General features: G+C 49.9%; 1 protein-coding gene across 1 annotated transcript; it reads right to left on the bottom strand.

Moving 5' to 3' along the window:
* Positions 1 to 5,478: 5,478 nt before the first annotated feature.
* On the bottom strand, positions 5,479 to 6,498 carry LOC113833058 (C2 calcium-dependent domain-containing protein 4D). The gene has a single exon (XM_027392761.2). The coding sequence runs from the start codon at positions 6,496 to 6,498 to the stop codon at positions 5,479 to 5,481; it is 1,020 nt and encodes a 339-aa protein (XP_027248562.1).
* Positions 6,499 to 12,436: the final 5,938 nt, after the last annotated feature.

The raw sequence follows: 12,436 nt of genomic DNA, 5'->3' as shown, positions 1-12,436 counted from the left end.
TTGGGTGTGCTGGGGTTACAGGCCTGCTTCACTGGCCACATCCTTTCCTCTTTTGGCTTCTCTCGGTGATTCTGGCTCTCAGGGGCTTCAAATGACGCCTCCTTCAAGTCAGAGGTACAGGGTGGAATGTCTAGGAATGCTTGCAGATGTCACACAGTATGGCACTGGCAGACACTACCAGAATGGCTGCTTCTCCGGCTGTACTGCTTCATTCTCCTGTGTGAATGCCCAGGGAGTGACTGCCAGTTGGGAAGACAGGGTCCTGGCCTTGAGAGCCATTTGCTTTCTTGGCATTCATTGCTTTGCTGTTGTTGAGACAGGGTCTCACTCTAGTCCAAGATGGACTTGAACATTCATGAAGACCCAGTTCCCTCAGCCTTCTGAGTGCTGGGATTATAGGTATGAGCCACCATGCCCAGCTTTTGGTCACTACCTCCTGCTTGGGGGTGTGTGGGGGTGGGGCTTAGGTTCCTTCTACCCAAATTGACACCATGACCAGGGAATTCTCCCTGCTCACAACTCTCAGGAGATTGAGACTACAGGGGAACTGCTCCAACAGCTTCAGCCATTTGTTGCTCCCACAGTGGCCATAGGGTGAGTGAGTGTACGGTGGTGATTATCCAGTGTGACCTTGGACCTTGCTCAGCTGGTAGAGAGACCAGAGTAGGTTCTGGGATTAGCCTCTCTGGGATGTCCTGACCTACCCCCCTCTCCCTGTAACTAAGGCTCTTTTTCTGTAGGAATCTGTGCTTTCTAAGCAGGGCAGGGGTTATTTCCTCCTCAAATACATTCTTATGCAAGGAAGAGGCTGATAGGAATCAGAGAGTCATTCTACCCCCACGTGCCCAGTCCCCTTATCAGGCTCAGAAATCTCAAAGCAGGGGGCAAACAACCTGGAGGGGGTGGTGGTGGCTTGGAAATGGGGAGCAGTCACCAACTCCTCTTTCCCTTCCTCCCCACCCCTTAAACCACAGAAACCACTTAAAGCTCAGCACAGCCCTGTCCTTCCAGGGAGGACCCGAGGCAGTGGGTAAAGAGAAACCTGTGGGGTTCGGGCAGCCTGATGCCATTCTGAGCCCGGCTTGGCCCAGAGAAGGCCAGCTCCTGCAGCTCCTGCTGGAGCATAACGCAGTGCTTTAGGGACCACCTTCCTTTGAGTCTTAGGGACTTTATGCCCGGGGAGACCTCAACCCTCCAGAATGACTTGGAGAGAGGATGGTGTTTTGGCCATTAAAAAACAGACAATGCAAGCTTTTTGGAACATTTGTGGTTTCTACTGTTCAGCTTCCAGCCTGTCACCTTCACAGAGGTTCAGGGAAGGAGGAGTGGTCAGGCATAGAGCTCTATATGGTGACCCTGCTTATAGCTCTCATTTCCCAGTTAACACTGAGATGGGCCTGGAAGTGAGGAGGGTTGAAAAATCAGGAACTGGGAGCCCTAGATTCAACCCCCAGGACCTCATAACCTGACAGGGCGGTGCTCACGTGTAATCCCAGCACTTGGGAGATGAGGCAGGAAGATCGAGGGCAAGGAAAGGGGGGATTCTTTGTCATCCTCAGCTGCATAGGGAATTTGAAGCTAGCCTGGGTTACATTAGGTCTTGCCTAGAAACAATTACAAAGAACAAAATTGGGAGCTTTGATTTTGGGGACAAAGAAGACTTTAACAATGTGGTCTGCTGGGTAGCAGCCATGAGCCCTGAATCCTGTCACAAACTTCATCCCCAAAAGGGGGTGGGGTGTGTATCATGGGGGCCAGCCTGAGCTGTTGATGCTGTGCCTGAGCGGCTTGCACACAGGATAGGTTCTTGGGTTCATTTGCTCCCAAGGCATATATCTGTGTCTGGGACTGTGTGTCCCTGTCATGAGCCCTGAGGAAACGTGACAGAACTTCTGGGGGACTTTGCCCCACTTAGACTCCCCAAAAAACCTTGGGCTGAGTTGTGGCAGGGGATGTTTGTCCAGAGTCGATGTCAGGAATCTTTCTTACAACCAAAGTCGATCCTCAGGCAAGTTTATTTAACCTCTCTAATCCTCTTTCTGCCTTTGTGAACTGGGAATAATAATGCCTCCCTTACCCAGTGGTGATGAGATAAGGCCAATGGGTAAAGTACAGGGCCTGGTACAAAGTACTGCAGCTAAAAAGGGGAGTATTTCAGTCCCTCCCTCTCTTTTCCGCTCCTGTAATCCTGCCTCCCTCTTTCTCTTGCTTTACTTTTCTCATGTCTTGTCACCAACTAATTTTTTACTCTTATTCATTCATTTTATGACCCAGTTGATTCCTGTGTTTGTGGCCGTCTCCACTGCCTGGCACCCCATAGACCCTCCTTAGCATTACTGAGGAATGGATGAATGAGGGTGAGCTGACCTATAGGCATCTTCCCAGGCACTTTCAAGTCTCATCGCTCACTAAAGGTTGCTATGAGAGAACTTCAAGGTTGATGCAGAAATACAGTTCAGCACAGCAGAGAGAGCGACGTGTGGGGGTGGACTTCTTAGGTGTGAGTCCAAAGTGCCAGGAAGAGAAATGATTGAAGAACTATCATCCAGTGGAAAAGCCACCTTAGGCTTTTAATACACATTTAAAAAATTATATCTACTTACATGTGTGTGAGTAAGCCCTCTCCTTCCACCGTGTGGGTCTCAAAGATTAAACTCAGATTCTCGGGTTTGGCAACAAGTACCTTGAGCCATGCTACCTAGTTTTATTCTTTATTATCTGACTAAGGCCCAAGGTCACATTGAATCACAGCTGTACACTTACCTTATGGCAGTTGCCAGGAGGAACAAACATTTGAAGCGGTTGAACAAGTCCTCCTATGGGGGTTCAGATTGCTTTCAGAAGGGAGAATTGTTCGGTCAATGCCACCACCTGGTGGACACTATGAGCAAGGGCTTGGTGGTGGGAACTTAATCAGTGGAGGAAGAAGGAACAGGGGAACCTTCTGACATGGGACGGAAGAGTGCTTGTGTGTGTGTGTGTGTGTGTGTGTGTGTGTGTGTGTGTGTAGCTGCTGATGTGATTTTTGTTGGGAACAAGCAGGTTTAGCCCCTGGGGGGGGGGCACAGCTGGCACCATGGAAAGTGAGAAAAGGCCCAAGGGGGATGAGGAAGAAGCTGGATTGGTCTAGGGCCTGTCATCTACCTTCCTTCCCTGATTTCCTCCTCCAAGTCTGGCTTGAGCCAGGAGGAACTAGTTCCCATGAAAGCAGAGGTAGAGAGAAGGTCACTGTTGACGTCAAAGGCTTTCAGGTAGGAGGTAAACACAGGCTGACCCACTTTTATTTCACTGTCTTTCACCCTCATCTCCTCCTGGCTGAAGCAGCCTTTTCTGGCATCCCTGATAGTATCTTCTTTCCCAGATCCCAGTTCTTACACCCCCAAGTACTGCTGGGTACCCAAGTGCTACTCTGTGCACCCCTTCCCCCCACAAAGCTCCCTGGCTGTTCTGGGAGCTATAGACTAGACTGGCCTTGAACTCAGGGATCTTCCAGTCTCTGTGCTAGGATTAAGGGGGGTTTGGCACCATGCTTGGCTGGCTTACTCCATAGTTATTGACTCCAGCCATTCTTCCTGCTCCTGCAGCACAGGTGCACAGATACACAGATACGTAGGTGCACAGGTTCAAAGGTGTGCAAGTGCACAGGTATACAGGTGTATAGGTACACAAGTATGCAGGTACACAGATACACAGGTTCAAAGGTGTGCAGATGCACAGGTGCATAGATACACAGGTGCACAGATGCACAGGTTCAAAGGTGTGCAGGTGCACAAATGCATAGGTGCACAGGTTCAAAGGTGTGCAGGTGTACAGGTACACAGGTGCACAAGTGCACAGGTTCACAGGTACACAGGTAAACAGGAATGGATGTGACTGGCCAGAGGGGGGCAGAGAGGTTTAAAGGGCACTGTGTGTTAGTCTGTGCTTCCCTGACTCACTCTTAAGGTTCAAAAATTTCATTTGTCTTTAGGACAGATATTGGTCTAAAGGGTAGGTAGGAAGGGCCAGTTTCCTCTGTGCAGACCCAAGACACTTTCACCAGGGGAGGGTGGCTTTGTGCTCTGGTTGTGTTCCTAGAGCTCTTGTTGGGGTGACTCAGTGACTCAAGGGCTCTCTGAAGGTGCAGGCTTTTGATGGACTCTAGAAACCTGTGATGGTGAGTTTTAGTTGTCAAGAGACAGTCTAGAATCTCCTGGTCAGAGAATTGTCTCAATCATGCTGGCCTGTGGGTATGTCGGTGGTGGTGGGTTCTCTATGTGAAAGATCTACCCATATTGTGGAATAGAATATTTGTTTAATATGTAAAGATGTATTGCATTTGTTTATGCTGCATTTGTTGAACTATGTGAAGACGTGTTGTTGTTTCACCTTGCCTGCCTAAGGCACCTGACTGGTCTAATAAAAAGCTGAATGGTCAGTGCTGGGCAGAGCAGGGATGGGGGTGGGGACCCTGCCAGACTTGGAGGAAGCAGGAAATCAGGATGGACGGTACATAGATGAGGTAAATGAGCCTTGGGGAAGCACATAGATTAATAGAAATGGGATAATTTAAGTTAAAAAAAAAACTGGCTAAAAACAAGCCTGAGCTGGGGCTGAGTATTCATAATTGATAGTGGGCCTCCATGTCTGTGTGGTGGGCCAAAGACAACTCCAGCTTCCAGGCCTGGAATTTGCTTTGTAGACCAGGCTGGCTTCAAACTCTGAAATGTACCTGCCCCTGCCTCCCAAGTGCTTGTGATTAAAGGCGTGTGCCATCATGCTCTGCTTTATTTATTTTATTATTTATATGTGTGAGTGTTTATTCATGTATGCATATGCATGTCTGGCCTTCAGAGACTAGAAGAGGACATTGGATCTCCTGGAACCAGAGTTTCACAGGCAGTTGCAAGCTGCCTGATGTGGGTGCTGGGAACTGAACTTGGGTGCTTTGGAAGAGCAGCAGTGCTCTCAACCACTGAATCTCTCCAGCTCTCTCTTTTTCTGCTCCTGTGAATGTGACTAGCTGCTTCAAGTCCTGGCCTTGATTTCTTCACAATGATGGTCTATCACTTGGAATTGTAAACCAAATAAACTCTTTCTATGTAAAAATTGCTTTGGGGGGGTAGTTTATCACAGCAATGGAAATAAAACTAAGACAGGACCCTAGGCCCCACTCAGTCTAGCCCTTTTGAAGTAGCATCTCTTGGGGATGGATACTAGGCTCTGCATGTTTAGCAAGAACTTCCAGGGTTTCTGATGACTGTGTATTCTGAATCTCTTGGACCAGTGCTTAAGGTCTGCCCCTGCTCATCCCAGTGGACTGGGCAGAAGGAAGGAAAAGAGTTGCTGCAAAGCCTAGAGTTTTTGGTGCCCGCTGGGGAGCATGCAGTTAGAGACAAACTGATGTTTTATTAACAAAAATAAATACACGTTGAGCAGATGATAAGAATGAGGGCTGCAGACACAGTGGAGACCTCCCAAGGAATCTGTGGTGTCAGTCTACAGGCTGAGATGTGCAGGTGCCAGGGAAGACCCTGGAACCCCAGTCAGTGGGGGCAGCAGGGCGATGAGGGGCGTCTCACACTCCCCCAGCAGCACGTCCCTGCGCAACCCCACGCCCCTATCCAACACTTTGGCCCTCAGACTGCGGGCGGCCAGGTCTGGCGGGCCCAGCCCTTCGAAGAAGAAGTCTTCATTGAAGATGGGATTGGAGCTGCCCTGGACCACGCGGCTCCGCTGAGCTCGCGGCCTAACGCGTGGCTGCAGCCGCAACACCACGCAGCAGCCGCCGCCGCCGCTCCCGGGGCGGGCCCGCGGCCGAGGCAGGTCCTCCGCGCTCACCAGGCGCAGCCGCAGCCGCCCGGGCCCCGCCTGGTACTCGGTGGACAGGCGCAGCTGCCCGCCTCGGGGCTCCAGGCGCAGCACGCTGTCCTTCGTCGGCCGCAGCTGGCAGCAGAGGAAGTCCAGGTGGAAGAGCGGTGGCGTGCGGCGCGCCGCGTACGGACTGGTGTCCGCCGAGCTTGTCTCGTCGGGGGACAAGGAGTGCGGCCTAGGCGTGCGCGGGGAGCCGCAGGGAGACGAGTCGGGCGACGAGGCCGTGTCGCTGTCCGGGGCCCGGCAGAGGCGGAGGTCCGGGGCCGAGACGTGCAGCCGCGACTGCGCCGGGGCCAGGCCTGCAGCCAGGCCACGCGGCACGTGGAACAAGGACTCGCGGCGGCGCGTGTGCGGGCTCTCGGGCAGGAAGGCCCAGCCCTCGCGGCCCGCCAGGTGCGGCAGCGAGCAGGTGACCGGGAGGTTCCGGCCGCCCAGGTTGCGGTCCACCCTGGCCTCGGCGCCGCTGGGGTCCCGGAGCCGAGGCGGAATGAAGAACTGCGGGATGCGGTCGGGGGTGAGGACGTTAGGGTTGCAGCGCGAGGGCGAGCCTGGGACCCGGCGCCTGGGTACCAGGCTGGAGTGCGCCTGCCTCGCCCCGGCCTCTGCGGTCCGCACCCTATAGCCGGCTTTCTCCAAGAGCCACATGCAGTGGGTGGGGGATAATGAAGCACTGGTGCTGAGAAGGTTCAAGTCCAGCCTCCAGGTCGGGAGCCCTGGGGTACGCTGAGAGAAGAGAAGCGGGAATGAAGGTCGGTGGTGCTGCTGAGAGCCAGTGCCTGGCGGTCTGCCTCCGTGGCCTTGCCCCCCTGGGACACAAAGCTGGTGTTTTATAAGCAGGTAAAAGAAAGGGTGACGTCTAGAAACTGGAGAAATGGAGCACAGGGTCAGACAGTAAGATTTTCAGATGGGAGGTCTAAAGACGGCTCAGTGGTTAAGAACACTTGCTGCTCTTGCAGAGGACGCGGCTTTGGTTCCCAGCACCCACCTGATGTTCACAGTCATGCGTAACTCCGGTACCAAGGGATCCAACACCCTCTTCTGACCTCTGCAGGCACCAGGCACGCACGTAGTGCACATACATACATGCGGGCAAAACACTCATGCACATAAGATAAATACGCTTTAAAAAAAGCCATTTTTAGATGGAGGCCTAGTATACTCCACCCACTTCAGGGTTAGAGGGTATCAACACCCACATAACCCAAAGATTTGTAGTCGCAATCACAGATCCAGATATGAATCCTGCTCATATATACTCTAGCTCTGTAAGGTCACCGCTGTCCTGTGTAGGCTGGCCCCTTGGGGCCCTCAAGGCTCCTTTCCTGCCCAGGCAGCAGAAAGGCTTCTGTGCCTGCTTCTGTGGATTGACCTATCCTTGAGCTCTAGCCCCAGCTGACTCTTGTCTCCTCCCCCAAGTCACCCTTCGCCTTCTCAAGTTGCTCCTGAAAGAGACTCACTTCTGCTTCTAGCAGCTGGGAACACGCCTGATTGCTGATCGGTAGACACTCAGGGCCAGTCCAGGGAGATTCACCTCTTTCGGTGAGTCACAGAAACTCTCTCCCCTCCTCTTTACCCCCCAGCTCCACATCCCGAAGCTGTAAGGAGGAGCTGGGTAGTGGAGTGGTCCCTCCCACTGTCCACTCTTTCCTTAGGAAACTTCAGAGCACAAAGGCACTATTGATTCTCCGCCACCCCCAGTGCGGGGCCCAGGAAGACTTTGCAGCGGGCTCAATGCACCCCTGCATGGAGTCACCAGGAGCAACGAAAGTACCAATGAATAGTCTGCCAGGAACTCCCAGCGCATGTCTGGCTCCGTCAGGTGCCCAGAGTGTAAATCTTACCTGTGGGCAGCAGCTGGATACCAGCCTCTGGCTTCTGTCCCCACAGTGTGCAGAGCCCTAGGGGATCAGCTTCCTCTCCAGCTTGCTCCCCCGGCCCAGTCTTTCTGGGAGGAGCTGGCAGGGGCCTCTGCTGCCTACGTCTTCTTTTCCTGGATAAACACAGATCTGTCTCTCTGGCCTTCAACAGGGTTTTCTTAACTCCTTCCTCTAGTCAGAGCCAGAATTCCAGCAGCAGCCTGCTAGACCTGAACATGTGCTACCAAGGTTGGGAGGGCGGCAGAGAAAAGGGACACTGCCATCGGTGGCCAGTGGCTAGCTGTTGTCCTAACCTTCCCAGGCAAAGCCCTTAGCCATATCCACACATAGTCTGTCTTCTGTAAAACCCTCCCTGCTGGGGTCCTGTCTTGGCCCCTAATTATGGGCTCTGGAGCCACTCCAGTAACTCCTCAGCATTTTGGCTTTTAATGACCAGTTCAGTTCTCTGAATTTTATCCAGCACCCCTCTTCCAAATAAAAAACAAAAAAGAAAAAAGCGGCTAGGCTCAGGATTTCTGGATATAAAGACACTGAGGACAGCTGGTTCCACCAACATTGAGGACCAGTGGACTTATGTCCTACATCTTTTGGCAGACTTTAGGATGCACAGGTAGCCACCGGGAAGATGAGATTATCAGTTTACAGGCTCACTACCCACATTCTCTCAAAGACAGAAGCTCACTCCTTCCTTAACATGGGTGTTTCCCTCTTTACTCTTTCCCTGATTGATAGGGATGCCTCTTGTCCTATTGCACAGCACTCCCCATCTTTTTCTTTTATGGTATTGGTTATTTATTTATGTAAGTCAGAGTGAGTGGCCTGGAATTTCCTGTATACCCCATCTTAGCCCAGGCTAACCTGCCTGGTCTAGGCCCCCTAATTTGGGTTTACAGGTGTAAGCCATTATATGATTTTATGTAAATATCATAAGGAGAGTGCTTAGCACAAGCCAGGTACTCAGACAGGATTAAAAAAATATTTTATGTGTGTGGGTATTTAGTCTGTCTGTATGTTTGTGCATGATGTGTATGCCTGGTGTCTTCAGAAACCAGAAGAGAGCATCAGATCTAGAGCTGGAGTTACAGACAGCTGTGAGTAACCATATGGGTGTTGGAAATCGAACCTGGGCCCTCTGGAAGAGCAGCAAGTGCTCTTAACTGATGAATCTTCCCTCCAGCTCTTCATTTGGGATTTGAAGGTGTGAATGAATGCTATTAAGCAGAATTGAACTTGAAACACATTGTCCATCTGTTCACTCGAAGTCTAAATTGTACCAATTGCAGTACTGAGTGCACAGAATGGGGACCTAAGAGAGAGAGAAAGGAAATGCCTGCAACGAGCACAGCCCCAAGACAAACTGTGAAATGTAGGGTTGTCAAATAAACCAGGAAAGCAATGATTATTTTGTCATCTGATGATACTTGAGGATCACATGCTTTGTTCCCCAGGTAACCTTCTACCCTGTGGGCCCAGGGCCCTTGACTCTGCATAGTCCTACTGGTTTTCCGGGGAAGATTGGGTTATCACATTCCATAGTCTGGGCAACTGTCAGATGGACTGGGGGTAGGTAGAACCCTCAGAGGTGTGAGGATTACACAGGGTAACACATGGACATTAGTTAGGCTGACTCTTGCAGCAAGAAAACAGAAAACCCAATTTAATATGGAGTGATGAGGACATTAAAAAGGATTTATTTTTACGTGAATAGGTGCTATGTACAAAGTGGGTGCAATGCCAGAGGAGGCCAGAAGAGGACATTGGGCCATCTGGAACTGGAGCTCTATGGGTGCTGGAAACCAAACCAGGGTCTTCTGCAAGTATGGCAAGTGCTCTAAACTGTTGACGATTTCTCCTGTCCTGAGAAGGGTAGTTTTGATTTGTAAAATAAGACCAAAGTAGAGTAGGATTTGTGGAAACTTGATCTTGGGGCTTCATTCATACATAGTTGCTGAGTATCTGCTCTGTTCATGACTCTGGGAATATAGCAGCAAGAAAATGAATTCCCCTGGCCTGATGTAGTTTATTATTTCCTGGGGGAGGGCAGGCAATGGTGACAAATGCATTGGTTAATCAGCGAGGAGGCGTGTCTCCTGGGTTGAAGGAACCTGGTGTCTGTTGAGGATGGCATAAGGGGGTAAGGGTACTTGTAGAAAGAGAAGAGGGAACACTGCTGAAATAGCGTCATGTGAGATGACTGTTGCATGAACCAGGACTGTGAGAGTCTGTCTCTGATGTATTCTGAAGGGGGGAGCATTTCAGGACTGTGAGAGTCTGTCTCTGATGTATTCTGAAGGGGGGAGGATTTTCAGGTACACTCATTCCCATTCAAAGAGTTTTGGCTTAAGCATCTGAAGGAATGGATTTACCATTTTATTAAGAGAGGAAATATCAGGTACTCAGGTTCATATCTGTTGTTTGAGACCCTTTAGTGTTAGACATTTAAGTGGGAATGTAGAGTTGACTTTGGATACATAAATCTTGTGCCCAGAGAGGAGGCACAGATTCTTCTTCTTTTTTTTTTTTGTAATTTTTTATTAGTTCAAATTAGGAACAAGCTTGTTTCACATGTCAATCCCTTCTCCCTCTCCTTCCCCTCCCGCCTCCTTTTCCCCACGTCCTACCCACATCCACCGTCGCACTCTTCAGGCAGGGTAGGGCCCTCCACGGGGGCTCCCCAAAGTCTACCACATCATCCTGGGCTGGGCCTAGGCCCTCCCCCATGTGTCCAGGCCAAGAGTGCATCCCTTCACGTGGGATGGGCTCTTAAAGTCCCATCTTACACCAGGGAAAAATATTAATCCACTACCAGGGGCCCCCTAGAGTGCGGAGGCCTCCTCATTGACATCCATGTTCAGGGGTCTGGATCAGTCTTGTTCTGGCCTCCCAGACAGCAGTCTGGGGTCCATGTTCCCCCTTGTTCAGTCCAGCTGTTTCTGTGGGTTTCACCAGCCTGGTACCGACCCCTTTGATCTTCATTCCTCCCTCTCTGCAACTAAGTTCCAGAGTTCAGTGTATATCTGTGGGTATCTGCCTCTGCTTCCATCAGCCACTGGATGAGGGCTCTAGGATAGCATATAAAGTAGTCATCAGTCTCATTATAGGGGAAGGGCATTTAGGTTATCCTTTCCACCATTGCCTAGATTGTTAGTTCATGTCATCCTTGTAGGTCTCTGGAAATCTCCCTAGTGCCAGATCTCTCCTCGGACCTATAATGGCTCCCTCTAATATGGTATCTCTCATCCTGCTCCCTCTCCTCTATTCTTCCCACAATATTTCTGCTCCTCCATTTGCTCCTTTCTTCTCCTCTTCTCCTCCTCTCATTCTGGCAGCTCCCTTTCCCCTACCCTCATACACCCAATTAGCTAAGGAGTTCCTGCCGCTTCCCATTACTGGGGTCCATGCATTTTTCCCTTAGAGTCCTTCTTGTTTCCTAGTTTCTTTTGTGCAGAGGATTGTGGACTGGTAATACTTTGCTCTCTATCTGAAATTCATATATGAGTGAGTACATACCATGTTTGTCTTTTTGTGACTGGGTTACCAAACTCAGGATGGTTTCTTCTAGTTCCATCCAATTGCCTGTGAATTTCAAGATTCCATTGCTTTTTTCTGCTGAGTAGTATCCCATTGTATAAATGTACCACATTTTCTCTATTCATTCTTCAGTTGAGGGGCATCTAGGTTGCTTCCAGCTTCTGGCTATTACAAATAATGCTGCTATGACATGGTTGAACATATGTCCTTGTTGTATGAACATGCACTATTTGGGTATATACCCAAGAGAGGAATAGCTGGATCTTGAGGTAGATTGATTCCCATTTTTCTGAGCAACCGCCATACTGATTTCCAAAGTGGTCTTAGAAGTTCACACTCCCACCAGCAATGGAGGAGTGTTCCTTCTTCTCCGAATCCTCTCCAGCATAGTTTGTCATTGGTATTTTTGATTTTAGCCATTCTGACAGGTGTGAGGTGGTATCTCAGAGTTGTTTTGAGTTGCATTTCTCTGATGGCCAAGGATTTTGAGCATTTTCTTAAGTGTCTTTCAGCCATTTGAGATTCCTCTGTTGAGAATTCTCTATTTAGTTCTGCACCCCACTTTTTAATTTCCTTGTTTGATGTTTTTGTGACTAGCTTCTTGAGTTCATTGTATATTTTGGAAATCAGCCTTCTGTCAGATGTGGGGTTGGTGAAGATCTTTTCCCATTCTGTGCGCTGTCGTTTTGTCTTACTGACTGTGTCCTTTGACTTACAGAAGCTTCTCAGTTTCAGGAGGTCCCATTTATTAATTGCAGATCTCAATGTCTGTGCTACTGGTGTAATGTTCAGGAAGCGGTCTCCTGGAGGCACACATTCTTATGGCAGCAGCAAAATCTTTATTTTTTTTGGGTAGAGTTCTATTTCCCATTACAGGTTGCAAGCCTTCAGGAAACACACACACACACACACACACACACAACACACACACACACACACAAATCTTTTTGAAAAAGATGGAAGAAAGCAAAGGCAATTCTGCTGAAGAGAGTTGGCTGAAAGGGTAAGGTGAAATGGGGCCATGGTCAAAGGGAAAGGAGAATCAAGAGAGAATTTGTTGTTTTGAAACAGACTGCCCTTGAATTATTTTTTAATCTCCATGTAGTAGAAAATGACCTTGAATCATTGTTCCTCCTGCCTTCAACTCCCAAGTGCTGGGATTTACAGATGTGCAA

The sequence above is a fragment of the Cricetulus griseus genome, assembly GCF_003668045.3.
Source record: "Cricetulus griseus strain 17A/GY chromosome 1 unlocalized genomic scaffold, alternate assembly CriGri-PICRH-1.0 chr1_0, whole genome shotgun sequence".
Taxonomy (NCBI): domain Eukaryota; kingdom Metazoa; phylum Chordata; class Mammalia; order Rodentia; family Cricetidae; genus Cricetulus; species Cricetulus griseus.
The sequence above is the reverse complement of the archived record's forward strand: the minus strand, read 5'-3'. Positions and strand labels throughout refer to the sequence as shown.